At 42.1% G+C, this 25,938-nt stretch overlaps 1 protein-coding gene across 2 annotated transcripts in view; it reads left to right on the plus strand.

Moving 5' to 3' along the window:
- The first annotated feature begins 715 nt into the window (after nt 1-715).
- The window catches only part of LOC118793160 (lysine-specific demethylase 4C-like), a 123,097-nt gene continuing 97,874 nt past the window's right edge, over nt 716-25,938 (plus strand). For both annotated transcript variants that reach the window (XM_036551197.1, XM_036551198.1), the window contains exons 1-7: nt 716-808; nt 6,387-6,550; nt 7,177-7,352; nt 7,619-7,733; nt 8,204-8,397; nt 14,918-14,967; nt 21,580-21,683. In XM_036551197.1, coding sequence (XP_036407090.1) covers nt 6,407-6,550; nt 7,177-7,352; nt 7,619-7,733; nt 8,204-8,397; nt 14,918-14,967; nt 21,580-21,683 — 783 coding nt within the window. In that variant the 5' untranslated portion in view covers nt 716-808; nt 6,387-6,406. The remainder of the gene's footprint in view (nt 809-6,386; nt 6,551-7,176; nt 7,353-7,618; nt 7,734-8,203; nt 8,398-14,917; nt 14,968-21,579; nt 21,684-25,938) is intronic.

Consider the following 25,938-nt stretch of genomic DNA (forward strand, 5'->3'; position numbering starts at 1 on the left):
ATCTTCTCATTGGTTTTCACTGCAGGGCTTTAGAACATTGTATCACATTATGCATGGCCATTATGGAGTAATGCTCTCCCCATTCTAGATTCTTGATCTAGTGCCTTGTCTGCTGACTTGGTAATTGACTATGCAGAGTGCACAGATTAGACCCACTTGCTATTCAAGCTTGTTGTTGACAGTAACCAGTGTGAACTTCAGTTAGTTGACCCTATGACTAGATCCATTGTGGTAGAATTAAATATTAAGATATTCCAAATATAAGAGAAGAAATAGCTTCTCATGGTCGACGAAATAGGGCAAGGCAAGAAAACTACAAATTTTCCTAGGCAATATGAGAATCCTTTTAAAATGACATTTTAATGAATGGACTTGTTTATAAAGCACGATGTTCCAAGAAACTGTCATGTAACAACAACACAAACATAATGTTAGCTCGAACACTTATGACACTTATGATACACAATACTTATGATAGCAAGACTGGTATTAGTATTTCTAAACTGAAGTCTCCTGTTCTTACAGCACAAACGAATCTTCATTAAAAAAAACAAAAAACAAAAGCGATGTGAAAACAGCTTGCCACACTAGACAAACTTTTCAAAATCAAGGTGTACTGGCTACCCAGGTGCCTCTAGGGGGAGTGTTAACGATACCGAAACCAGCGCGGACCCTCTGTTCTCGGTCGCAGTTGTTCATTGCGTAGTGGGCGGAGAGCAAAAGAACCAAGCAAGCTGTCAGAAACTGGAGGACTTTTAACAACCCCATAGAAAATAACAACAACTTCAAACAACGAGGGTATAAACAGGTAAGAGTAAATGTAGCTTGTCTTTTGCAGAGGTGTCTTCAATCGAGAATGACAACAGGTGATAGTAATCGTTTAACCCCGAGAGCTGAATATAACTTGCTAACAGAATAGCTAACGTTAGCTAGCTAGCGTCAGTGTCTTGTTTTATTGTTGTGATATGTTAAATATGGTAGTTACAAGCGACCTGACCAGCTAACTGTATAACGTGTTTTAGCCCAAATGGCTAAAGAATTTCAGGTTACTCGCACCTGATAATGTAGCTAACATTGTTTCTACGTGGTATTGGAGCATGCTACCAGCATTAGGTAGCTAGATAACGTTAGCCAGTCTGGCTAGCGAGCAGGACAGTGTTAAGCTTTGTGCCTGTGCTAAGGCTTTATTGTAGTGTGTATCATGTGTGTGTCAGCATTGCGTGGAGGTTTTGTCGTCCCAAGGGAGAGAGAAGTTTATATATTCTACCGACGATGGTGGAGGGACCCTGACCATCATCAGTCAAGATATTTAGCCAGGTTAACTAAAATTGGGCAGTCCATCTATTGTGTTTGGGCACAGCCAGTATGTGAACATTAGCATAGACATCTAGCCACTATATACGGGTTTTAGGGTGTTTCAAATTCATTAGCAGATTAATTTAGCTGTTGAGACTTTGTGCCCCAAGGCCATGAGACATTTTAATGACACTCGCTTTGTGCTTCTCTCGGAGCAGTGACTAGCACATTAGCTTAAATAGCAGAGGCTGCGAAATTGAGTAGCTAAGGTAGGCTAAGATTGAAATGAGTTTATGCATATGAACATTCGTAGCGATTCAATAGTTTTATATGGCCGTTGTTTTCTGATCGAAATATGTAGATTATTAAGGGACTGTATTGCTTGGCAAACATAAGCCATCCGCAGCACACCTTATTTGCAAACCTCACTCTGGACATTTTAATGACTTGAAACAAAGAAGTGAACAAAGACATGAACTTTAATATGTTGGGTCTGGGTGCAGACACAAGGTATGCGTTTAATATAGAGTGCTGGACATTATATTATAAATTTGGCAGCTTCTAGTAGATTTAATTCATGTCAATATTTACCTTACTGCTCTGGTATATAAATGTAGATGTAATTTCTTTACAGTAACTTTTCACAGTTACAAATAAATAAATAAATGTATAGTCTATATATTCTAACTCAATGCGATCGATACTGTAAATAGTTCGTGTGATAATATTTATTCTGCCGAACTTTATGTAGTCCTGTAATAAAAGGTGAAGGTTGAGAGAAAGATCCGTGCCCGACCTGCTGAAGTTCAGTGGGGTGAAAAACGTGGTGTTGACTGCGCGCTTTGCATTAAAATAACGCAGCTTCGGACACGGGCGTAGAAATGCACAACCACATAGGCATTGCAATTAGGGGTCGGGGCTTTGTTTCCTCTTGATGTGTGTGTGTGTGTGTGTGTGAGTTTTTTTTTTGCCTGTGTTAGTTTCGCGTGTGTGTTTTAACTGCTAGTCTAGTGGCCGCTTATTCCGTTCGGAAACTGAGCTGGGCATTTACTGGGTGTGTCTGCGCTGAAGCAGTAGCGAAAGCGTCCAGCCTTGTCTGAAGACTCGGTTTTACAAAGACAAGGGAGTCTGTCTACGGGAGCCCATCGACGGAGGCCGCTGGGGGATGCCCTGACACATCACTGTCCCATATTGTGATTGCTAACTATGTGCATATAATCTCAGCTACAATATGTGGAAGTTTTATTTCAGAGTATGTGTTGGTATTGTTTTGGAACAGTACAGTACTAAATGTTCTCACATCTTCTGGTGTTTTCACTGTTTATTGGCTAAATTAGAACAGAGTGTTGGCATGGTATATGAGGATGGGTAAAATGGGAGTTTATGTTATAAACAACATTTTCTTTCATCTAATTGAGGAATGTCCTTGGCTTACTTCAAACATGCAAATATTAGGCTCTGTTGAAGGTATTATGCTGTACTTCAGTTCTTGAATTTAAATAAAAACATAAAATAATGATTTGGCTCATGTTAAATTATTTTTAGTGTCTCCATGATAACTTCCGCTGTAGTGTCTCATCTGTTTGTCTTCATTTTCATGATGTGACACCTCCTGATTCCTCCATACAGGATGGATATATGAGTTCCTTATATGAATGTATACTTGTTGTGCATACAGGATGACCTTTTCATCTACGGTGGATTTTTGTCAGAACCTGGCAACATCCCTCAATTTCAGTTCTGTCTTTCTCTTAGAGAAAGAAGTTCAGAAGTAAATAATAATGTGGTCATTCCTGTTTTCACTTTTTGTGGAAGGAATCCCATTACAACCACTTTACATATACTCTGTAAACATCTTCTTTGTGGAGAAACAGAGGAGAAATGCTTCCTGTGTTGCCCCAGTGACTTTCTGCTAATGAGTTTCAGTTCAAAACGGAATCTGCAAGTACACATATCTGTGTGAATGACAAATGGCACAATATTAACAAAACTGATCAGCTAGTTCTTTAACAAGAGGTAATTTCACATATAACAATATGTTTTTATCCCAATTCAACCAGCTGTAGCTTTTTGGTTGATTTCAAAATATGTCAGCATATTTCTGAGAAGAAACCAAGATAAATGTAAATGTTCACTGATCAACCTTACAATTTTATGTTCTTGATTTGATGCAAATTAACATTAGGATTGCAATATTGTTTGGCATGCAGACATAAATATAATAACCTGAAAAAGGATGAACAGTCACAACAAACAAATCCCCTGAACAAAACAATGTATTCTGTTTCTTGGATTGGCTATTGAATCTGGAGTCATGAGATTCATATTAAAGAGCAACATTAGGACACTAGAATATGTATTAAATCTGCCAGCAAGATGGATTGCTGCTGTGGCTGATATTGGATCCAGCTGGAGCAGAAATAAGATGTGCACAGAATGAACAGCGCTGGAGGGGCCTTGGGGCACTGCTCCCACTGCCTCATGTGATCTCACTGTCACTGGTCCCGGTACTCCCTGTGCCATGATGCCCTGCTCTGCTCATAATCTCCCCTCCCTGGTGGGAAACAACAAGGGAAACCACACCTTTGCCAGGTCTTATAGTGTGTGTTTCTCGGGGTGTTGTTTCAGGGATGACATAAAAGAGGGTCCCCTTAACAGTGCTATTGATTAAGGATGCTTGGCTATTTTCATGATATCACATTTCGCTCTTATCAAACTGTATCAGTACTTCATCAACATGAAGTAATGTCCGTCTGTATTCTAGCTTGCTGTATTGGAGCTGACGGCCAGTTTTGGCTGTTCAGACTCCTGGCAAATCTGCATGTGATCTCAAGTAGCTAATTAATTGATGAATCGGTGTTGTAGCCTTGCAAGCTACTGTTAGGGAGCACACAATGTGAGTCATAGATCGAAAATGTATTTTAGAGGTGCATTTTAACCATGCTGAGATTGTGTTGCAACAGTTAAATATTTTGGTTAGGGTTTTCTTTATAGTTAGCTAGCTTTAATGGCTTTGATGTAGCATCTGTACACATGTAGCAGTGAATGACCTTGATATGTCTTCTCACTTATAGCCTTGTAATATACTCGAATCGAGGATTAATTTATTCACTTGGTGACTTAGGAAGAACTTATTGTCACTCAAGAAAAGGAAGTGTTCATTTTGATGAACTGTGAAGATGATTTTTTTTTCTCATTTTTATTTGTTTAGTTGTACAGACTTTGTTCACTGTATAGTGCACCATTTTCCCAACCAGGGTGGACTGTATTGGGTTAATTTGTGAGGCTGCTGAACATTTTAACCTGTGATTTATTATTGTTTTTATATGGACCTTAATTCATTGACTGCATTGTTCACTGAAAAGGAGAGGATTTGGTATGATGATGATGATGATGATCACCAAGACAAATCAGCTGTTTTACAATACAATATTTGATTGCATGAACCTTGAGTCTTATGACATCTTCAGTTAGTTTCAGATATTAAGTTTTAAGTGCGGAACAAGCTATTAGCTCCATTCACATGGACAACAAAAAGGCAAAATTTTCCAATTGTTCCCGTAGGTCTCGTGGTACTGTAGTATCAAAGTACTTTGCAAAACAGGCTGTGTGACCTTTGAAGGATTACAAGAGCTCACAGCCGAGAGCACATCTAGAGACCAGTCCTGAAACATCTGCCAAATGTGAGATGAACTATTGAATGCGGTCAAATGTTATTCAAGATCCAAGTTAAGCAGCCATCATATTGGGTGTGGCCTTGGATACAGAGGGAAGAAATGGCACTCATGTAGAGGCAAAGCCTGAACCAGCCTGCTTTCCTTTGCCTTTTCCCTTTGGCTTTGGATTCACCTCTTTTAGGCTAAACATTTTAAACTATTATCAGTATACCTGGAAAGCTTCATCTGCAGTATATTATCCAATGCATTCTTCATGTGTGAGTATAGGTCTACCTATTATTTTTTATAACTGAACTCCTCTAATTACTTTTGTTTAGATGAGTTGGTTAGTCTGAATCCTAAACTTTTGAAAAGGGTTAACTTTGAATTGCTACGTATTCACATCCCTTGACCAGTCAGATTCATCAGAGCAGCATTGCGTCAAATGAATTACAAGTGAACTCAGTATTATCATGATTGACCTGATTCTCCAAAGGCAAATAGGCAGATACCCAACCAGATTCAGGCAGATACCCCAGGCAGATACCCAAGGCTCTTGTTTCTTTGAATATGCATCTCTTTTGCTGTGTATTACACTGATTGGAAAAAAATGTATTTGAAAGTTCCATCAGTGTCTGTGCTGAACATTTTAGTGTATTTTGTAAATGTGGAATAGTCTTATTTAAAATGCTCTGAATTCAAAATCTATGTTCATGCCACCCTTTAGCAACTTTTTGGTGCTTGGATGACACCTAGTGGCCAGTTTACATGTACAGTAATATGTTAAACATATCTTTACATTTCAGTGTGTTTTCTTACTGTATAGATATGCATATATCAAGTGACAAGGAAAGCCTTGTGTTGTGTTACTGATTTGCTTTACTGATTTTCATTATTATTGATGTTGCCGTAACTAGTATGTGTATTACCATTATGTGTACACTGAAAGAAGAAAGAGAAATAAATTGTATTTATTTGAGGATACTTACTGTCAGGATGGAGACCTTGTAATTTTACTTACATTTTGTATAATAAGATTTCTGATATCACTTCAATTCTATTCCTTGAAGTTTATTTTCTATAAATTCTCATGAACATATCACCTATTTGATAGCATGTCTTTTTGAAAAAAAGATAAGGAGGTATTTATAGTAAGTCAGAATTAATCAGTATAGACTAACACTATTTAGTAAAAACATACAAATAAATAAAAGGAACATCTGCTGAGAAGGTTTTGTTTCCTGAGGATATCGAAATATATCTACACTACGTGCCTAATGTGCTCACTGTTGAGTACGAAAGCTGCATAAAGACTTATTTACAGTGTAAAACACATTTAAGAGAGCACTCAGACACACTGGTTCACCAGGGTCCATGCACTGCTTGGTATTCTACGCACAGAGCATTCACCTGCAGTGCTTGTTGGCATTTTAGGAGGAGAGTGTGGTGCCATAATGGCGGGAGCAGAGGTGGATCCCCCTGCTAACCCGGCCTGCAAAATCATGACCTTCCGGCCCACCATGGAGGAGTTCAAAGACTTCAACCAGTACCTGGCATACATGGAGTCCCAGGGAGCTCACCGTGCAGGCCTGGCTAAGGTAAGAGGCCTGCTTCTTCACTTCCCTTACAGTGTCCGGAACAAGACTACAGGCACAGGAAAGTCAGAGGAGCTGTGATGCATATTATTTATCAAGGGGCGAAAAAAAGGTGTAATGAAGCGGTGAACTATGAAAAACACTTTGAGTCTTTGACTCTGATATGACATGTTGCTTGATGAGGGTATATGGTGAGGTGGAAATCCATTTCAGTGATGCTGCAGGAATGGGTATTGACAGGGAGTCATTGCTGGTGAAAGCTGAGGTGCAATACTAGATCAGAAATGAAGTGTGAAGAGAGTTTCTGGCAGCAAAGGACACCATAGACTCCTTTCTCTTTGTACTTTTAGGACGATCTATTTTTAGGACTTGAGCATGTAACATTTTTACTTTATAACATAGTTTAGGTCATTTAAATCTGAAATAAATGAGAGATATGTTGTATTTGAATTGAATAAAGGAACGACTCCTCGAATGTGTTGGTCGAAGTTTACTCCAAAAGACTAAGTGTGACGATGGAGTTGGGCTAATATGCTGCTTGTAAGGAGCTGTATCTTAGCCGTCCTGGAAGGTAGTGAGTGGTTCTGGGACTCCGAACCCAACGGCTGGGTTCTTCCACTTGTCCTCAGGTTATTCCTCCTAAGGGCTGGCGGCCGAGGCGCAGCTACGATGACATCGATGACCTGGTCATCCAGGCTCCCATACAGCAGATGGTGGCGGGGCAGTCAGGCCTCTTCACCCAGTACAACATCCAGAGGAAGCCTCTTAGTGTTCAGGAGTTCCGCCGGCTGGCCAATAGCGACACGTGAGTCTGTCTCGTACGCGCACACGGTTCACCCACATGAGAATGAAATATGCTGTAATATTTTGAGAAGTATGTTGTTCAGCCCAAGAACATATTGCAAAAACATTTAAAAGATATTAATAGAAAGTAGAAATACATTGCAATATACCAAGACGGCAATAATTTACTTATATATATAGTTAAAGTACATTCTCTACAATGTATTCTCAGCATGTATTTTTTGAATAGGCTCTATAGCTGTCAGTCTCATACTTTACTATAACCAGGTACTGTACCCCCCGTTATCTCAATTATGAAGACCTGGAGAGGAAGTACTGGAAGAACCTGACCTTCGTATCCCCCATCTATGGAGCAGATGTAAATGGCAGCTTGTATGATGAGGTGAGATGCTCATTTGTGACAACTTTTGCTGGTATGAGCCATCAGGGCCACAACCACTTATGCAGGCCTTCCTGTTGGTCTCTACCGCATATGGACAGTGTGATAAATAAACATTTGAAGGTGGGGGAAAAAAAACTGCCACTTTAGTAGGATAAAGAGCATCCAGTTACAGTGGTGTGCAGGGTTTTAGCTATTCAATCTTTCCTACAGAGGAAACTGTGAACAAAAGCAAAAATTATATTTGATGGGATTCAAGGCCCACTTTGGCTCCTGGCCACTTAGATAAATCTGACACCTCTGGCATGACGTTTGGAATGTTTCTACCTCGTTTTACATTCTCTACATCTCCATCCGGTCGAACGTACACATAGAGCAACCTTATTTCGGTCTTTAATTACTTAATTGCAAATAGTAACAGATCGTCTTTCAGTCAAGTTCTAACTGCTCTGAATGTATATCCTCCCTCCCAGGACATAGAGGAATGGAACATTGGCCATTTGAACTCCATCTTGGACATCATTGAAGAGGACTGCGGCGTCTCAATTCAGGGAGTCAACACCCCGTACCTTTATTTTGGAATGTGGAAGACAAGCTTCTCCTGGCACACGGAAGACATGGATCTGTACAGCATCAATTACTTGCACTTTGGGGAGCCCAAGTCATGGTAGGAGTCTTGTTTTTGTGATTGTTTCTTTTAGTCGACGATGGGTCGGTGTCACTGTAGCAATTTTCAGTGAGACATGACTGTCACGTATCTGTGTTCATTTGATATGTCTTTTTTAGTATTAATGCCTGTCATTGATTATTTACTCTCTCAAGACAAGATGGCATGACAGTGACTTAATTACTGGATTTGCTTGGTGGTCAGATATGAAAAGAAAAATAAGTCTGAGGAAGATATTCGAGTCCTGTTTTTCCTGCTAATAACGACCTGTTTTGATGCTGAATGCAACCATTGTGATGTCTTACTGCGTACATCAAGTGTACCCATATTCAGCAAATATTCCAACTGTGAATATAATTGTATTAGCTATTGTATTAATGCTTCAGGTAAACCATTAACATTGAGTACAAGGGGTTAATAAATGTTGACATATCTTAACCCCAAGCGCCTCACAGGAATTTTCCCAAAGGAATAAATTGCACTGCTTATAATCGTCTGTAATCACTCGTCTTCTCCAAAGACCAAAAAGACTTCCTTTTATCTGTCAGCTCAGCTGTGCTGTGGAACTTTGAACGGTCCTACCTGAATAAAGGGTGGAGTGTGTGTGTGTGTGTGTGTGTGTGTGTGTGTGTGTGTGTGTGTGTGTGTGTGTGTGTGTGTGTGTGTGTGTGTGTGTGTGTGTGTGGTGGTAGGGGGGTGGGGGTGGAAATGATGTTAGTATTGGTCAACAGATGGTCTAATCCCACAGCTAATTAACTGACTAAACACTTGACAGAGAAAGGTCCCCCTGATGAAGTGGGAACCCGGGACACTGTGTAATTTATGGACACTGTGAATTCCCCCAACGCCCTCTCTATCAGCACACGCGCGGTCCGGAGGAGAGTTTGTGAAAATTCGCTCATTTAACAGAGCCCCTCTCTCCCAGCATGCTTTGGGCTTCTCCTCCAAATGGGGCCGCTCTAAAGGTGACAGGACATTTGTGGCAGATTGAATAAATCCATTCTTCTCAAACCGCCTCATAAGGAAGCATGCCTGAATGGTGGAGCTAACGGCTCTGGCACCTCACTGCCTGGATTCACAATTAAAAGAGGAAAACAAAGGAAGATGGGGAGAGAAAGGATATGCCACCTTGTAGAGCATTTCACCAGTAAATGTATCAACACAACGACAAATCATGTTCATTTGAGGAAATAGTGTAGATGAGATGTCTGTATTTTCATAATTCTCATTCGGATACCCAGATTTTGTAGCCTATACTATGAGTCTTTATTTTTCCTATCTGTCTTTATTAAACTGTCTCAAACTTAAGGTCTCACACTTATGGTCACTCAGCGGAAGAGTTCCATGAAAGTAACAGATCTCTGTCTTTGAAGACACTCACAAATCAAGTGGCAAGTATCAGCATATTCAAAATGATCATTTTAGAATCTGATGTGAGCTATAGCACGTTTGCTCATTAACTGTGGATCCAACAGGATTTAGTGTGGTGGTAACCGCCTGTTTCAGTTGCCAACCTTCTGCATATCCCTCCGCATATCTGGCTAAGAATACGTTCAGTGTTATAAACCACTTTGTGTGCTGGGATAATTTCTCCTTATTCTGACTACAGACATGAATGCCCCCAGAGCTGCTTATTTTATCCCAGTCCATGAAGTCGACTATAACGAGATAGCAGCTGAGAAGTTGTGATTTAGATTAGGGAGACGGGCCGATCTTGACACTCTGTCAAAGATAAGCATTAAATTCCTGCAGAAAGCCCCCCATATTAAACATCCCGGAGAAAAAGGAACACATTTAGCAGCTTTCCGCAGCCTCAGGGAGATAAACCAGTGCTAAGCTGTCGTTGCATTAATGTGTCTCTAGGTGCACTTAAGCCCATATTTAATACTGGCGCCATGGAACAAAAGCAAGAGTGAGGGCACTGTGTATTATTAGATATTGGTGGAATCAGGTCTGGTGATCAGGTGGCGGAGTCTACAATGAATCACTGTGACTTTTGCTAAGATAAGAGTAATTGGGTTAACAGAAAAGGTGTTGGCACTGTGTTGTGGAAGGCCCGAATCCCTGAACTTCTCTGTAGTTGCTCACATCTTGACACAGGGGAGAGGGATTGCATTAGCTCGACAGTGTTTCCCATGCAGATCTTTTATTCTTGGTTGCAATAGGATTACCAATGGGTTTTTTCTTATCTTTTCTTTGGATTGGCTTTCTTTTCCTGCACGTCGTCTGCCACACAGGTGCGGACAAAAGAGGCAAAAATCTGCTCTTCCCGCCTCTTGTCTCTAGAGGGCAGCAGAGACCCTCTTTTCTCCATTCTGGCTGGGAGCGCTCCAATTTCTCGCCGTTGCGGGTGTGACCATCCACCCAGAACTATCAAAGAATCCATATCCAGGTTAAATATATTAGTCACACCAAAATAAATTCTATCTACAGATAAGTGCCTCCCAACTTTGATAATACCTGCATCCAATCTGCCTGATCTTTCTTCATTATTTATTTATTTCCATTATACTACTTGCGGGCTCATTCAACCTCGGGCCATTTAACTAATCATATATAATTAGTGCACTAGAACAGCATGGTTTATATGCACAAATAGAGTATCGATCTCAGCGCGAGCTCTACACAGGCCCTCAGACATTGGCTGAAAGACAGTTGCAGTGAAAACCGCGCGTCTCAGTTCCTTCGAATCTTTTTATTTTATTTTCCAGGTGGATGGGAAAAAGTCTGAAAGAACACACGTTTGGTTGCTTCAGAGTGGCCAGCTGTGTGTGGAATTAATTCACAATCTACGAGTGTCCACTTTATGGAGCGGTGCTCTTCCTGCAAATGTGGAAAAGAACATTATGCTACGTAGTTTGGATATTGTTGCTCCATCAGGGCATCAGAATGTGCTTCATGTGTGGGTTTACAGGCTGACAAGTTGCCGCTGTAATGCCAAGAGTAATGGCTTTCATTATCACCAATGATGAAAGCACTCCTGCTGTTCACCTGGTTCATCTGAGATCATCCGGAGGCAAACAGGAAGCACACAAAAGCTTTCTGATGTGAAGCAGCAGCGTCTTGAGGTAGATGACGCAAAAAAAAAAAAAAAATTCAGCACTCGCAGATGATTCATTCTGGTGGTCTCCTATTTTTATCTCCGCCTCGTTGTGTCCGTATCTATCTGATCTGGTGGGCTGTCTTTTTGGTGTTCTCTCTCAGTGTGTTGTGTGACCCTTCCTCCCCGCCTGCCTCTACCTGTCTCCGCGAGCCGTCTCTGTCCGTATTCCTCCCGCCGTCAGCCTGTCTCTCCGGCTGTCAGGGCAGCTCCTCCCCCACAGCTGGCTCTGCTCATTAGAGCCCCTCAGCCTTGCTGGGCATACTGTCAGAGGCAGGCCTCCTCTCCGTCTCTATACCCCCCCCCCCCCTCCACTAATCTTCAGTTTCGTTCCTGTCTCTCTGTCTCTCTGCTCTCTCGTCCTCTCCGCTCTCTCTTCCTCCTCTCCGCTTTCTCTGTCTCTGTCTTTCTTTTTTTCTTAATTTCTCTCCTTGTCTGTTCCTCGCTTTCTCCACTTCTTTCTGACTGTTCCTCTCTCACTCTCTCCCTCCCCCTCTCTCTTTCACCATCTCTCTCTCTCTCTCTCTGATTATCTCCCGCTCCCTCTGTCTGTCGCGGTCCAGCTCTCTCTCTCCTCCCTCTCTGTGTTCCTGTCTCTTGCTCACCTTCGTCTGATGGCCCGGCGCTGCAGAGGAACACTCAGATACCTGGAGACCGGGACAGCTCTTGCTCTGTTGTCTCTGCTCACCCCCCCGACACGTGCTGTAATAGGAAGAGAATTATGAGAGGGAGGCTCAAAACTTCAGACAGCAAGTGTGAAATCTGATTGCTTGGAAGATTTAAGAGACACTGGTATTGATTATAAGTTTGACACACGAGCGGGATGGGGAAAGCAATGTGGCAGGATGCAGTCTGTTATGGGGGGGCAATCGCAACATTTGACGGTTGAGTTTAATGGAGCGTAGACAGGCAGAGATATGGGTTTCAGGTTTCTGGTCCTGTTGTTGAGATGAACTATTCTGTAACTGAAGGTTTCAGCATGTTGCCTTTTGTTTTAATGGCTGTATGTGGTGACTGGAGATAAGACTATCAGAGTAGTGGTGATCCACTGATCAGCCATTGTTTGTCAATACATACATGCATGCATAACTGTGTTTTCAGCATTGCTGTATGGCTGTTTAATGTGTCCTATTGCAATCATCTGTGTAGAGCACTCCAAAGAAAGTAGTTAGATTTTTTGCCTTACAGCTGAAGTCTGTTTCAGTCTTTATTATGTGGGCCTTTAGGTGCATGGTTGTACCCTCCTACCACCAGAGGGCAGCTATGTGTTACAGCTTATACCCAGATTTTCCCCATTTTTGTCTAAGCATTGTGGCACATTTGCATCACTGATACATGTATACATCTCCTGTAAAGCATTATGATTTCATTTATAGGGTGTACATCAAATGCATGTTACATTAGATGAACAGCAGTAGTCTGTTAAAAAAAGTAATACAAAAGCAGTATTTCCTTGTGTGAGCCAATATTGGGCTTTACTCAAATTAGTGTCAGTGTGCACGAATCACCACTCATAGAAAATCTACATCAAATGATTCCTGTCGGCGAAGCCAAACCTTTGGAAACAGGAATTTTGGTCAGGTGGCCTCATCTCCATTGGCAGGTTAATGACATTTCAGAAAGCTCCGTTGCTGGTGGGCCTAATAAAACAGAAGGATTAGAGAGAGAGAGGGATAAAAACACTGCAGAGAATCAGCAGCCTCATGAATACCAGCTGAGGCGTTAACTTTATTTCTCTGAGACTTGAAGAAATGTTTAATTTGCCATTTGAAGTATTTAATCCCCCAGAAGCTGAAAACACATCATTTTCCATGCATAATCTCTCTGCATTTTAAAGGTCAGACAGTGGCAACATCTCAGCACTTTGACCTTGGCTGATGGTTTGAAAATGGCTGGTAAATTTGATGAGTGGAGCTCATTATTCGGGAGTCAGCTGTTGAACCTGTTAATTGTGCAGCTGAGGAGCATTGTGTCAGGACAAGCTTGTTTCCCAAAGAGGAGCAGAGCGCCTGAGAGGGGATTTCTGGGATCTAGGTGTCAGATTAGAGGGATATTGCCTGCAGTTTATTCCTCCAGCAAACTGAAATCCATCCTAGAGCTTATACTGTGGCATCCAGTTTTAAGTGCCAGATTGGAGTTTCTGTTTGTACATAAGGCTTAAAGGGGATATTTCTACAAGCGCCGGGCTGCCCATATGTGAAGAGTCTTGTAAACTTCACAGAGTTCAACGTTGTGAGAGACCTGGGCTACTTTCAGTGAAATAGTTGTTCCCAATATCTTTTGTTTCATGCTCTCACAGTAATAATATGCATCCTATACTGCAACGTCCATCATTTAGGACTTGAAATGTAATATTAATGGGATTAGCACTGAATTTCTATTTTGCCGTACCCAAATAAGTGTTCAGAGAGTTTTGTTTAAATGGGACAAATGTCAGCAATAGTGTCTGAGGATGTATTCTCCTCGCCAGTACATTTTGAACCACACGCACACACACACATAAAAATTAGTCAAGTGTTCTCTTGTATTAGGAAGGAAAATCACCGTGCAAAAGTGTGTGTGACTGCTGCAGAAACTGGACATCATGATCCTTGTAACACACGGTGTAGAGATGAGCTTGTCGCTACTGACAGGCAGTTATCAAGGCCATACCTTTGGCTGTGACAATAAGGAGCGGCAGGTTGCAGATTAACACCAGCACAGAAAAGCAAAACAGCATCTGAGCATCTGAGCTGTGAAGGTTCCACACAGCTCTGAGTGGACATGCTAAGAGATGGGCAAAGATGCGGCAATCAGTAACGCTGCTTTCATATCTCTCTCTGGAAGAGGTTGCTCGACTCCCACTAGCCAGCCATGCTTGTTCCAGGCAAAGAGTTGGGGGTGGGGGGTTGGAGTGAGCTTCAGGCTTGACGTTTCTTGGCTGGTAATCGGGATTAACACAGCTGACTCAGAACTACGTAACTTGTGTGCTTAGGGCGAAATACTGGGAATATGCGCCTCTTCCCTATGTTGCAGACGTTTTTTGAGTCTTCATTTACATATAACGCAGCAACAAAAATCAATTATCTTACTCAGCAAGCACAATCACTACTCCAGTAATCTTGTTCCTCTGTCGCCGCTGAGTGTGCCCGACTCCACTGCCTTTTCGAGGGCTCTGAGTGCAGCATGTGTGATGAATGCAACCCGTTTTATCTCTGCCGCTCTGTAAACAGACATGGCGGTATCAGTGTGCGCGTATTAATAATGAAATCATTCTTCGTGCTTTGCTTCGGTTGTTGTTATGCTGTTAAAATATCCCTCACGATGACAGATTTACAATGAAAGGCCAGGGTTTTTTTTTTCCCCATTGCTTGGGAGTGATGATTGGTGAGTGTGCTTGTTTCTCCCACTGCCTGACTTCCTCTCTCTTCTCCTTCCCAGGTATGCAATTCCCCCAGAACACGGGAAGAGACTGGAGCGTCTGGCCATTGGTAATGACTCTCTCGTGCTGAAAGAGATTGACAGCACCTCTCAGCTTTTATGTGGTGATGCATTAACCTCACCATTGATAACCTATAGGGCAGAGTTTATCACAGGTTCTCCGCAGTGACACCCCCTTATCTTGCCTGGAGCTTTGTTATTACCCCCTTATTCAAAGTGCCTGATTTGTCAACCATTAATAATCTCACTCCCACACCACGAAGCTGTATTCTTCTACTTGAACTGTATAGTAGTTATCTCATAAACACGCATTCTGGATCAGCCTCACACATTCCAATGCCTATCTCACATATACAGGCAATACAGATTACTGGGTAATTATATGTGTTTGGTAATAAATTTGAATTATTGTTTCAAACTTGATTGGTTTAGCTATGAAATATTTATATAATATAACACTTTTATAAGTGCTGTTGAAGTTGGAGTATGGAGCGTGACATAGGCCCTTATGCATCACACTCAGTGTGTTTCTGCTTCTGGTAGTTATTAACCGAAATGTGTTTAACTTGTTTTGTGTTTAGGTTATGTGGGGTTTCATTTCATTTTATTTTGCTTATTTTTTTTAAAATATGGCCTTATTTCTCCCCTGTAACCAAACAAGTCTTACAAACAGCATAGTTCAGCATAGTTCAGCAAAAAACATATTTGAGAATGACAAGTGTAAAATAACTCCATTCACAATGGCATTGCAAAAAAAAAAAAAATAAAAATTGAGCACCAGGGTATGTAACAGTATTACAGTTTGTATTCCAGCAGGAAGTTATAACTTCATCCTTAAGTTTATTGTAGCAGGTAGACAGCAGTGTCACTTGACAGTATCTCACAGGCGAGTAGACTTCATGCGGCGGACTGTGCTGAGTGTCTTTATTCTTGTAGCTTGTCGAGCACAGAAAAGCAGACCTTGGCTGATGGCAGATCTAACTGTGAGTGTGCAGTTGGATGAACGCTGCACTGGTGTTTCCGTTGGGATGGTTTTGTGTCTGACTGTGTCTTGGGAAGATGACAGGCAGTAGCAAAGTTTTTGCTCAGTTCCAGACTTGTTCAACTTCCTTTTCTCCCTCTTTGCATTCTCTTCAATCATTGCTTTTGGTGGCAAACATCATTTATCTGGAGTTTTCTTTTTCATGTTTGGACGTTCTCCATCTGTTCCCTTGGTTGGATATCTGGCAACCGGATAGACACAGTGTTAAACAGTACAGAGTCTGTTCAAAGCACAGAAACAACTCTGGTAATGACTGAAGGCATCAAAAGTAATGGAACGGCTTTAACTTCACAAGCAGTTAAAGCAGATGAACGTAATGTGTCAAAAAAGGCTAATTAGAACAACAACAAAAAAATCACAATTTATTTTGTTTCTATTAGTTTGCTATTATTTTAAAAGCCACGCATTCTCATTCCACCGAATAAATTCAATTGAACTTCAGAAATGTGACCCGTGATTGCGGGTTGTCCAGGTCAGTCAGCGCTTGATACATGACATGATTTAGAAAGCCAGGCTATCTCCCATTATCTTGTCCCTGCATTGTAATTATCATGCCAGCTTTTCATGCTCCAGCGCCTTTCATCTTCCCCTGCCGCCGCAATCCTGATTGACTGCGGCGCGGACGAATATTGCATGTGAAAGACCTCATGGGCGCGGCGCTCAGATCTGCTCTCCGCTGCCTGCCTGACCCCTCTCTCTCTCGCCCGCTCTCTCTCTCTCTCTCTCTCTCTCTCTCCTTCTCCCCCACTCGCTTGCTCGGCTTCTGCGAGAGGTGTGGCCGTAATGCACATCTGAAGCTTCAGGGCCCCAGCGGGTGTCTTTCAATGCGCGGCGTGTCCTTTCTGAGACGGACCTGAGAGATACACCCCTGTCAGCATTGGAGTTCATCAGCGGTGACAGCGAGAGGCATCGATCGGGCAGGACGTATTGAATCCGTAGCCTCCCCCCCACCCCCCGCTCTCTCTCTCTCTCTCTCTCTCTCTCTCCCTCGATAAGGCGGCCGTCCGGCTGCCAGCTGCAGAGGGCTCTCGTCCCACACGCTCTCACTCTGACAGTCTGGAAAGTTCCACCACGCTCCGGGAGCCAGGGGGAGACTTTGAATCAGCCGTGGGTGATGGATCTCTGCTGAATCGATCGGCGCATCAGTGGAAAGAGTGAAAGGAAATGACTTCTGATAGAAGTCTTGACATTTGTCATGTTTTTTGCCAGCTCTTAGTTTCGTCGCAAAAAGCTGACCATGGCTGATCACAGATCAAGAAATGTAAGCAGTGTTAAAAAACTAGAGAGAACAAAATAATCTGCTCACACTCAGGGAATTATTTCTAAAATACCTCATAGGATTCTAAATATGAGTGACTTAAATAAATGTGATCACTTGGATCTGAGTCTGCCCTCTACTCAGTCTAACCAAGATACCTTGAATCCTTATTACTTTTAATTTATTTCACAATATTACGAATTTTTCTACCACCAAAACTTACATATATATGTAAAAAGTTGCCTAACTTCATAATTTAAAGTTATGGACAAAACAAATTATAGTTAGACTTTTGTAAATACTCCTAGGGAAGAATAGCTGAAGTCTGTCTGATTTTTAATAGTAACCCATCAATAATGTGCAGTGTATTCCCGATGAGACTTGAACAACCTTTAGTAGGCTGTTTTGGCAAGATCGGAGTAAACATTTGGAAATGTGCTAAGCACCAAAAACAAATTAGATGATTCAGATTCAAGATTAGTCCTTAAGAGGCAATATATCAAATATAATGTAAAACCAAAAAATGGGGGAGCTAAAAAAGAAAACTAATTGGAATGCTCTAATCTTGTAGCCACAAGCTGTACCTGTAATGGTTATAATCTACGATATTTAATATGTTCAAGAAAGCACTTAGCTGTAATTTGTCTTCCTGGATGTCCTGAGGCGAGTGATAAAAACAATAACACAAAATTCCCCGCTCGTTGTTTGTGACTCACTGAAGACAGTGAGTGTGCCATGATGTTCCAGAAATGAAAGAGCTTTAGAAGCTTTTGTCTTGACCACAGTGTTAAAGACCTGAGCCAGTCCAAAATGTGTTTTAATTTTTCGTGTTGTTGAAGTAGTGTGGAGAAGTCTCAGTACAGCCGTTCCTTCCTTGTTTTCCTTCCTTCTTTGTTCACAGAAAGTAGTGTAGGAGGAAAAAAAAACTTTCATGCCTACAACAGGTGAGCCAGAATTTCAAGGCAGCATGGTGTAGATAAATATCCTACACTGCAGTCCTGAAGTGGATGGAGTTCACCCCTCTATAAGAAAGAAGTGATGCTGTTTGGGTTGCGCTCAAAATCAGTGTAAGAGGTAGACTACAGTAGCTAGGCAGGTAGCTGCAAAGCAAGCATTGAAGACCACTGGTGAGGAAATTACAAAATGGGAAAGGCTGTGTAGTTAATTATATCCTCTCTGCTTTTATTTTACTTTCAAGACTCTCCAGAGAGCGTTTCATCTCCTGAGATCCTTGCCCAAGCACAAAGATGCACTGTGAAATGAAGGCCAGTTGTGAAAAGTTGCAGAATGTACTGTACTAGCTTTACCTCTAAGTGCCTGACATGCCTTTGATGTGTGACTTCTGTATTATTTAATGGTTCACTCTTCTTTGAGGTGTTTTTAAGGGGAAAAATGGAAACATAGCTACCTTCTTTACAGGTTATTTAAATTCCCCATAGAGCTACATGTCTGATGCAAGAGGAATGGGGTTATGCCTTATTTCTGTCCTGTCATAACTTTACTTACCATCGAAGTCTTGCACTGTCTTAAGTGTTGGTGCCATTTTACAAAGGCGAGAAGAAAAAAAATGTCAGATTAATTAATTAATTAATGTCAGACATATGTCATTGCAGCTGTGCTATTTTTAAAAAAACACAGATGTTATGGTCACAGTCCATAATTCATAGTTCAGGACCTAGAGGCCCAGAATTAATAGGGTAGGTGAGAGAAACAGCTGTTTAGTCCTCTGAAATTCCACACCACGCCTTGATGTCAAGGACTGTGTGGCTGATAGTGGGAGACACGGCTCATTGGATGAGGTGGATGCCACGATTAGATCCTGCGTGATGCTGTTGATCTAGCCTTCATGTTTCAAAAACCCTGTTGTCACAGTGGTTATTCTTCTGCAGTATCAAAACTATTATTTATTTATTTATTTTTCCACAGTGAGTGTGCAAGAATATATAAGTATGTTTTCTACAACCTCTAAGACAGGAGCCGTCCTTATTCTGCACACATTCTGAGCAATATGGACAGTCTCATGGCATGACTGTTGAGTGTGATCTGGGTGTCACTTCTGTATTATCACAGGAAGGAACTAATAATGCAGGGCATACTTAAACAGCACCTTCTGTTTTGTCCCTAATGGAGATGTATTTCAGTGTGTTTACCTGGTAGTATAGTGACGGTGTCTCTCTGGGAATGAAAATGCATCTTATGCCATGAAAGTGAATTGGAGAATTTTCCTGCTCAGCTCCTCCCTTCCTAGTCTGTCAGTCACTCCCACTATCTTTAAACTCTCTCTGTCCATTGAAAGCCCTTGGCAGGTTTTGACCCAGTTGCCTTCTTGAGACTGAATTTGAGGCGATTAATAAGCTTTCCACTTGATTATTAAGCAGATATCACGTTCGTGCGTCACTGGCGTTCACTTTTATTAAAACGCAGTAAAATGAAAAGGGAGCCTTTTCATATTGTATCCCAGCAGCATTGTCTGCAGATTACGAGCCTTGTATTGTGACCTTAAACAGTCCACCTCCGTCTTAAATATTTAACAATATTATTAAAATTCTGCCGTAACGTCTGCCGTTGTTGGGCACACACAGCCTTTCTTCACTGCTTTTCAATTACTGGCCCTTCCCCCCCCGCCACGGCTGATCACCGTCACCACTCACACTCTGGCCACAAAGCCGTATCAGGCTAACAAAATTGAATGGAGTCTTCTCTCTCCTTTGATTTCGATTGGAACATTAATTAACGGAATATAGAGGGAAAAAGACAAGTGTTATTTCAGTCTGATTATCTGGTTGAACTTTACAGGCATGCTCAGGAAAGCGTTAAGAAAATGGATGGTGCGAGAAGCACTGCTGTACACGAGAGCATAGGGAGGAGACTCTGGCCAGCCCTTACTGTACAATCCATCGTACATGGCAGCTCAGTGCTTTGAGATGCAGTGAGAACAGTGCGAGCTGATAGCCAACTGTTGGCAAATGAACATATACAGTGTATCTTTTCATATTCTTTTTATAAGGCAATAAATTATGATTTGCTTTAGTCATGTAATAGAATTTGGCATATGAGCTTGTTCAGTGAGAAAGTGTCAGTTTAGCATTTCGGAAAATCCCGAACCACCTCTTGGCTGCTTAACTGTCGGCTTTACATGTGTACGCTCCACTGTGGTGGGGATTCACGTTATCAAAGGGGTTGTGCTCTCACCTCCTTTATAATGGTCTTATTTGACATTTAAGGGAATCTATGATTGTATGCAGAAAAGTGTTCTCGAGTTAAACTGATGCTGGCCATTTAACATGTGCATATAACTGCTGCTTGAAATTAATTAAAAGGTTTCCAAGAAGAATGTCAAAAGATTATTTTGAATAAACCCCAGGGAATGTGTTAAGATGGATCTAGTGTACCAATCACACTCCATGCCCAAAGCTGAAGCAAATGGCCCTTACAGAGAAAAATGTTTTAAAAGCGGGTGCACTTATTCATGAGTAATGCCTTTTGATTCTTTTTCTCTAATGATTTTATTATATCCCTTCAATTAGTCCTGTAAAAACATGAAAAGTGAAACTTAAAAAAAGAAGAAAACTGATTGAGTTCTTAATGTTAAACTGTCCACATAGCCTATTTGCTGGCAATTATGAACGCTTTCTCGTCGTATCAATAATTAATACCACGGTGTTGAAGAAAATTCCTAATTAGGCTGGTTGAAAGGGAAGACACAAGGAAGAGACAAGCGTAGTTTGGTCTGCAGAGGCCATGGGCAGAATCTTAATGGAGAGATAGAGGCTGAGTAGATTTCGGGGGCCTTGCCCAAGAGAGTCATGAACTTTCAGGGAGGACGCAGAGGCTCCAGTGAAAGATAAAGAAGCACCCAAGCCTTTCCCCAAGGTAATGGATGCGTCTGCTCCGGGGGAGGGGGGATTGCCGCATCTGCTGTCGTTCCGCCAACCTCAGCCTCTAGAGGGCGCTTGATGATAGCCAGTCATTAACATATGGCATTTGGACTCATCATCTGTGGGGAAAAATAGGGACACAACTGACTGTATTCGACTGTACCTGCACCCGTGTTGTGATGAAGGCATAGGCCAGGAATGTGTGATGGATCAGGCGGTGAAGAGATTGCAAAGGGTGGCCCCATAACCTGTAGATTCATCCAGCCTGCTGAGGAATGAAAATATGCACAAACCCAAGCTCGTTCAAATTAAAAGCCTCATCAAAGATGTTTAAAAATAGGTTACATCTTTTATATTTAGAAAAAAAGAGTTCAGCAGCTGTGTTGGTGAGCCGCTGCTGTGATGTTAGCTCTGAAATATGTAGGACATCTTCATTTTCACACAACTCTTAGCACTGTGCCAATTGTTACTTTGTTGTCCTCAGGTTTCTTCCCAAACAGCTTCAAGAGCTGCGAAGCCTTCCTCCGGCACAAGATGACCATCATCTCTCCCTCCATACTGAAGAAGTACAGCATCCCCTTCGATAAGGTACAGCGCGGTCCCGTCTGATCACGATGCGGAATTACGTTCCCTCCGCGCAGCATCGCTGCTGGACCAAATAACCGCTGTCGTGGAACTAATTGTACAGCACATTCGGAACACATGGGAACACGCTGCCCGCGTTTTGCAGGCAGCCGATGCGGAGAGACTCCCATCAGCTGAGCGTCAGGAAGAGCAGGCTCTGATCACGGCGCTGCCGGGCCTAGCCTGTAGAAATGACAAACGAGCGCGGTGTGACAGGGTGTTAGAGGGGAGAGGCCTGTGCCCCCCCCCCCCACTTCTCCTCAGACCGCTTTATTGGAATGCTGCAGCCACCTCAGTGGGACTGCAAGTGTTCTCTGCTTTCTGATCTTACACACGATCTCACACACTCACACACTCACACATTCACACACGCACACTCGCGTGGCCGTCCTGTGCTGGTGGTGCCAGGCGCACCTGCCACATGCAGCTGTCAATTACTCGACTGAGTTACAGACTGGCATGCAATTAGACGTAGCCTCGCGCACCTCCCAGTGCTGGTAATGAATTTCATCAGCCATTGATCAAAGTCAGAATTGCACCGCAGCCCAAAATTACCCAATTAACTCTTTTACCAAAGTGCATCTATTTTCAGCCGCTTTCTTTCTTTTTTTTTTTTACTCCAGTGAGTAAATCTGTGAACTGCAGGTACCGTTGGAGGGAAATACATAAATACACTATGCACAATTCTGCCTGTGTGCTTACATGTGGAGATTTTTAGGTTTTTGATTTTTCATTAGTGGTTTGTTTGCAAGCTGGTTATCTATATTTTGCAGAACAGAATGGAGGAGATAAAATAGATTTTTTCAATTTATGCCAAAGAAAACGCATACGTCTTTTGATGGCTTTTCTTCTGCGTAAAGGAATCAATGCGTCAATGAATGGTGTTAGAGCACAATGAATGAATAGTTTGAAAATTGAAAATATGAAATCCCAGCAGTATTGAAGCCCTGGCTGTTCAGTGTCTTACAGTGCCAGGACTGGTACTGCAAAGCCAGTCCTGATTAGGGGGGCTTTCACATCAGGGACCCGGGCCCAGATCCGAGTACACTTGACCCCAAAGTCCAGTTTGTTTGATTAGTGTGAACACTGTGTACCACGTCCACTTGGGGCATTTTCATATTAGGTACGGTTGCTTCGTACCACGCCTGAGTATGATTGCCCCCCCCCTCTACTCCCCGACTACAGAAGCACAGAGTGCTGCTTTGAGCGGACATCTCGAACTTGCTACTGTGTGCCCATGTCTCAGGGGTGTCAATTCAAGTGTCTGTATGCCACTGGTGTCTGCTAGTTATGTCAGCAGTGAGACTTCCCTTTGGACCGCTCATATGTTACAGTGGGACCAGGTCCTACATCAGCCTGTTAAATATAGGCCTTTCATGTAAATAAATCTGTCAAAGGAATTCTGAAATGCAGGTTGTTTTTTTTTTTTTTTTTCGAACTAGCACAGAGTTACATGATAAATTAGTAGTTTCTTGTTGACATTGCTAGCGGAATGTCCTTGATTTGATTTTTTTAAAAGATTATTTTCAGTGTAAGATCAAATGCACTGTTCACTTCTCCCACAAAGTCTGTGCTGCATTTCTGCCTACAAGAGTAAATGAGTTGTCTCTGCGACAAGCTTATCTTTTTTCTTTCCCTTTTTTTTTTCTTTGCACACCCCGGAGTGTTGGGCTGCTGCTCTGAAGATAATTAAGTAGTGCTTGTATCTGATGGGACGGCAATGTATGCTGGAGAACCTCATCCTCTTCTGATTACTTAAATGTCAGTCTAGGTTAGTAAATTTTGAGTTCATTCTCGCTTAATTGCGATATGATATTATGGGTTACTCCAGGATCTGAAACTAATGGAGTAAGTGCAGCCCAGTGAGGAACATGGGGGTGTTAAAACAGGAGCAGTGTTAGGGTAAGAGTGAAAACACAGTGGTGCTGGCCTGTAGGGTACAGTTTTCAGAGCCAGGGTCATGTGAGTGGTGCTAGCTCCAGATGTGTTATCTGTCTTTGGTCTGCATGCACATGATTGAACAGTAGAGAACGCACAAAGGAAGCTCCCAGAAGATTGCTCTTTACAGGTTTCTCAAACGAAGCACCAATATTTGCATAATGAGTATGTAGTGTAGTGTATCTGCATCATAATGAGCGAGTGGGATAGGGAAAACGGCAGTACAGATGGGCCCGGAGGAAGCCGCTATGGCATGACTGTTGAGTGGCCATCTCCCATGCTCCTGGTTCTTCCCTGAGGCTGTGGTCTGCATTGCAGCTGGTCACAGGGCTGTGGGCTGGGTCTCGGCCATCTGTTTAGCACAGTGTAGGGCCTGAGCGAAGGACGCCTTCCACGCTGGCAGTTCCAGCTAGCGTGGGTGAGTAGCCTCCTTCAGAGAGTCTGGCGTTGTAAAGGGAGACAGGGGAGAGCTGGCCGGGAGGGCATGCACAGAGCTGATAAGCTGCAGGTTATACATCAGTCGGGAGCTGTCAGCACTGGGGACAGCGGCTGAGGGGGGTGATTTAGATTCACAATAATGTGTACACAGTGGAAAAGCAGAGCCTTTTGGTCACACGCTCATTATCTTTACACACTGAACATTTCGCAGTTCCCTGGAACTTGGCCCAGTGATTCTTGATGTTTGTTGGAAGAGATGGAACTTAATATACTTTCTCCTCACACAATTTACATAAAAAAGTAAAGTATTGACTCAACGGGACCTAATTGGGTACAAAAGTTAGCAATGGGCATAATGCCATACCAGTCCTCACAGTTATGTCTTTTGCCCCCCCCTTTCTTCAGAATGTTAGCTATTGTGTAAGTTTGAAACACAATAAGTGACATGATTACAGGTTGTCAAGTCCTGTATCGGCATCAAATTCAAGCCATTCATTAGGTGTGCAGCTCGGGTTAGGGCCATTTTGTGTACGTAGGCCCCAAGAAAAGCAACCGCTGCTAAGCATTTGTTGTGGCGCAGTATGTTGTGTGCTGCTCTCACGGTGGTGCTAGTGCTTAATAGGGCTTTTTTGTTGCTGAAATAGAATGTGGCCTTTCTCTGTCTAATCCTGGAGAGTGCACTTTTCAATAAGAAATGGAAAGAGGGGTGCGTGGTTTAGATAAATAAAGGGAAATGGCTGCTTCGCCTGCTGTTTCTTTGATCCTTTTTTCCCTTTCAGAACATTGTAAAATAGACTTCTGTTCAACTGCCCATATATATATGTACGTATGTGTGTGTGTGTGTATATATATATATATATATATATATATATATATATATATATATATTTGTGTCACAAATATATTTGTGCCACATATGTATGTGTAACATATGCGTATACATATATTAGTACATTAGTACAGAATTAAATTAATGAATTTGGTCAAATGAAAGGTTTTCATAAAGCTGATTTCCAATCGCTATTTCTTTTCTTACTGAAATTCTTCTTTTTTTTTTCTTTTTTGTGCAATGTAAGAAAGTGTTTAAGAACATTGCCTGTCTGAGAAGAAACAAAATAAGATAAAGATGACAGTGCGTATCTGAAATTGTTTGGACTATTTTAAAGCTCTGAATCCGACTCCTGAAAGCACATGCAACATTGTAATTGGCTGGACAACAGAAACATCTGTGTTAAAAGTGGGGTGTTGAAAATATATATGTCAAACTGCAACTTCCTGCTACAGATATACTGTAACATTAATAATCAGTAATAATCAGGTTTTAAGATGGCTGCAGCTCACTGCTAGGACTACTGCTGTGCAGACTGCCATGCTGTGAGTTTGCTGAGCTTGTTACCCTGTCGTCACATTTTCCAGTGTGCCTGTACTGAGCTCCTGAAAGTGCCCCGTGAAGCGTTCAGCTGATGTGATTGCTCCCGTGTTCAGGGCCAAATTGCACCACTTTGCACCTATTTAATTATTTATTTTTTTTACTCGTCACCTTGCGCCTTGTTGATTGAAGCCTGTTATATTGAAGCATGTTTGTACTATACAGTACAGTACTATACATACAGTAACTTGTATGGATAGAAAAAAAGGCAAATATGACCCCCTTTTTTGTGGAAAGAAAGAAGGCTCAGCTGGCTGTATTAGGGGTTGTTTACTTTCCAAATTACAGTGAAGTGGGCCCTCAGGACAGGCAGTCTAAGCCATGTAAATGTACAGTATAAAGCAAGCACTATCAAAAATATAGTAATGAAATGAACCTGTCAGTGTAATCTGTCCTGTCTTTATGTAAGTTGCA

Source organism: Megalops cyprinoides, chromosome 18, assembly GCF_013368585.1.
Source record: "Megalops cyprinoides isolate fMegCyp1 chromosome 18, fMegCyp1.pri, whole genome shotgun sequence".
NCBI lineage: Eukaryota > Metazoa > Chordata > Actinopteri > Elopiformes > Megalopidae > Megalops > Megalops cyprinoides.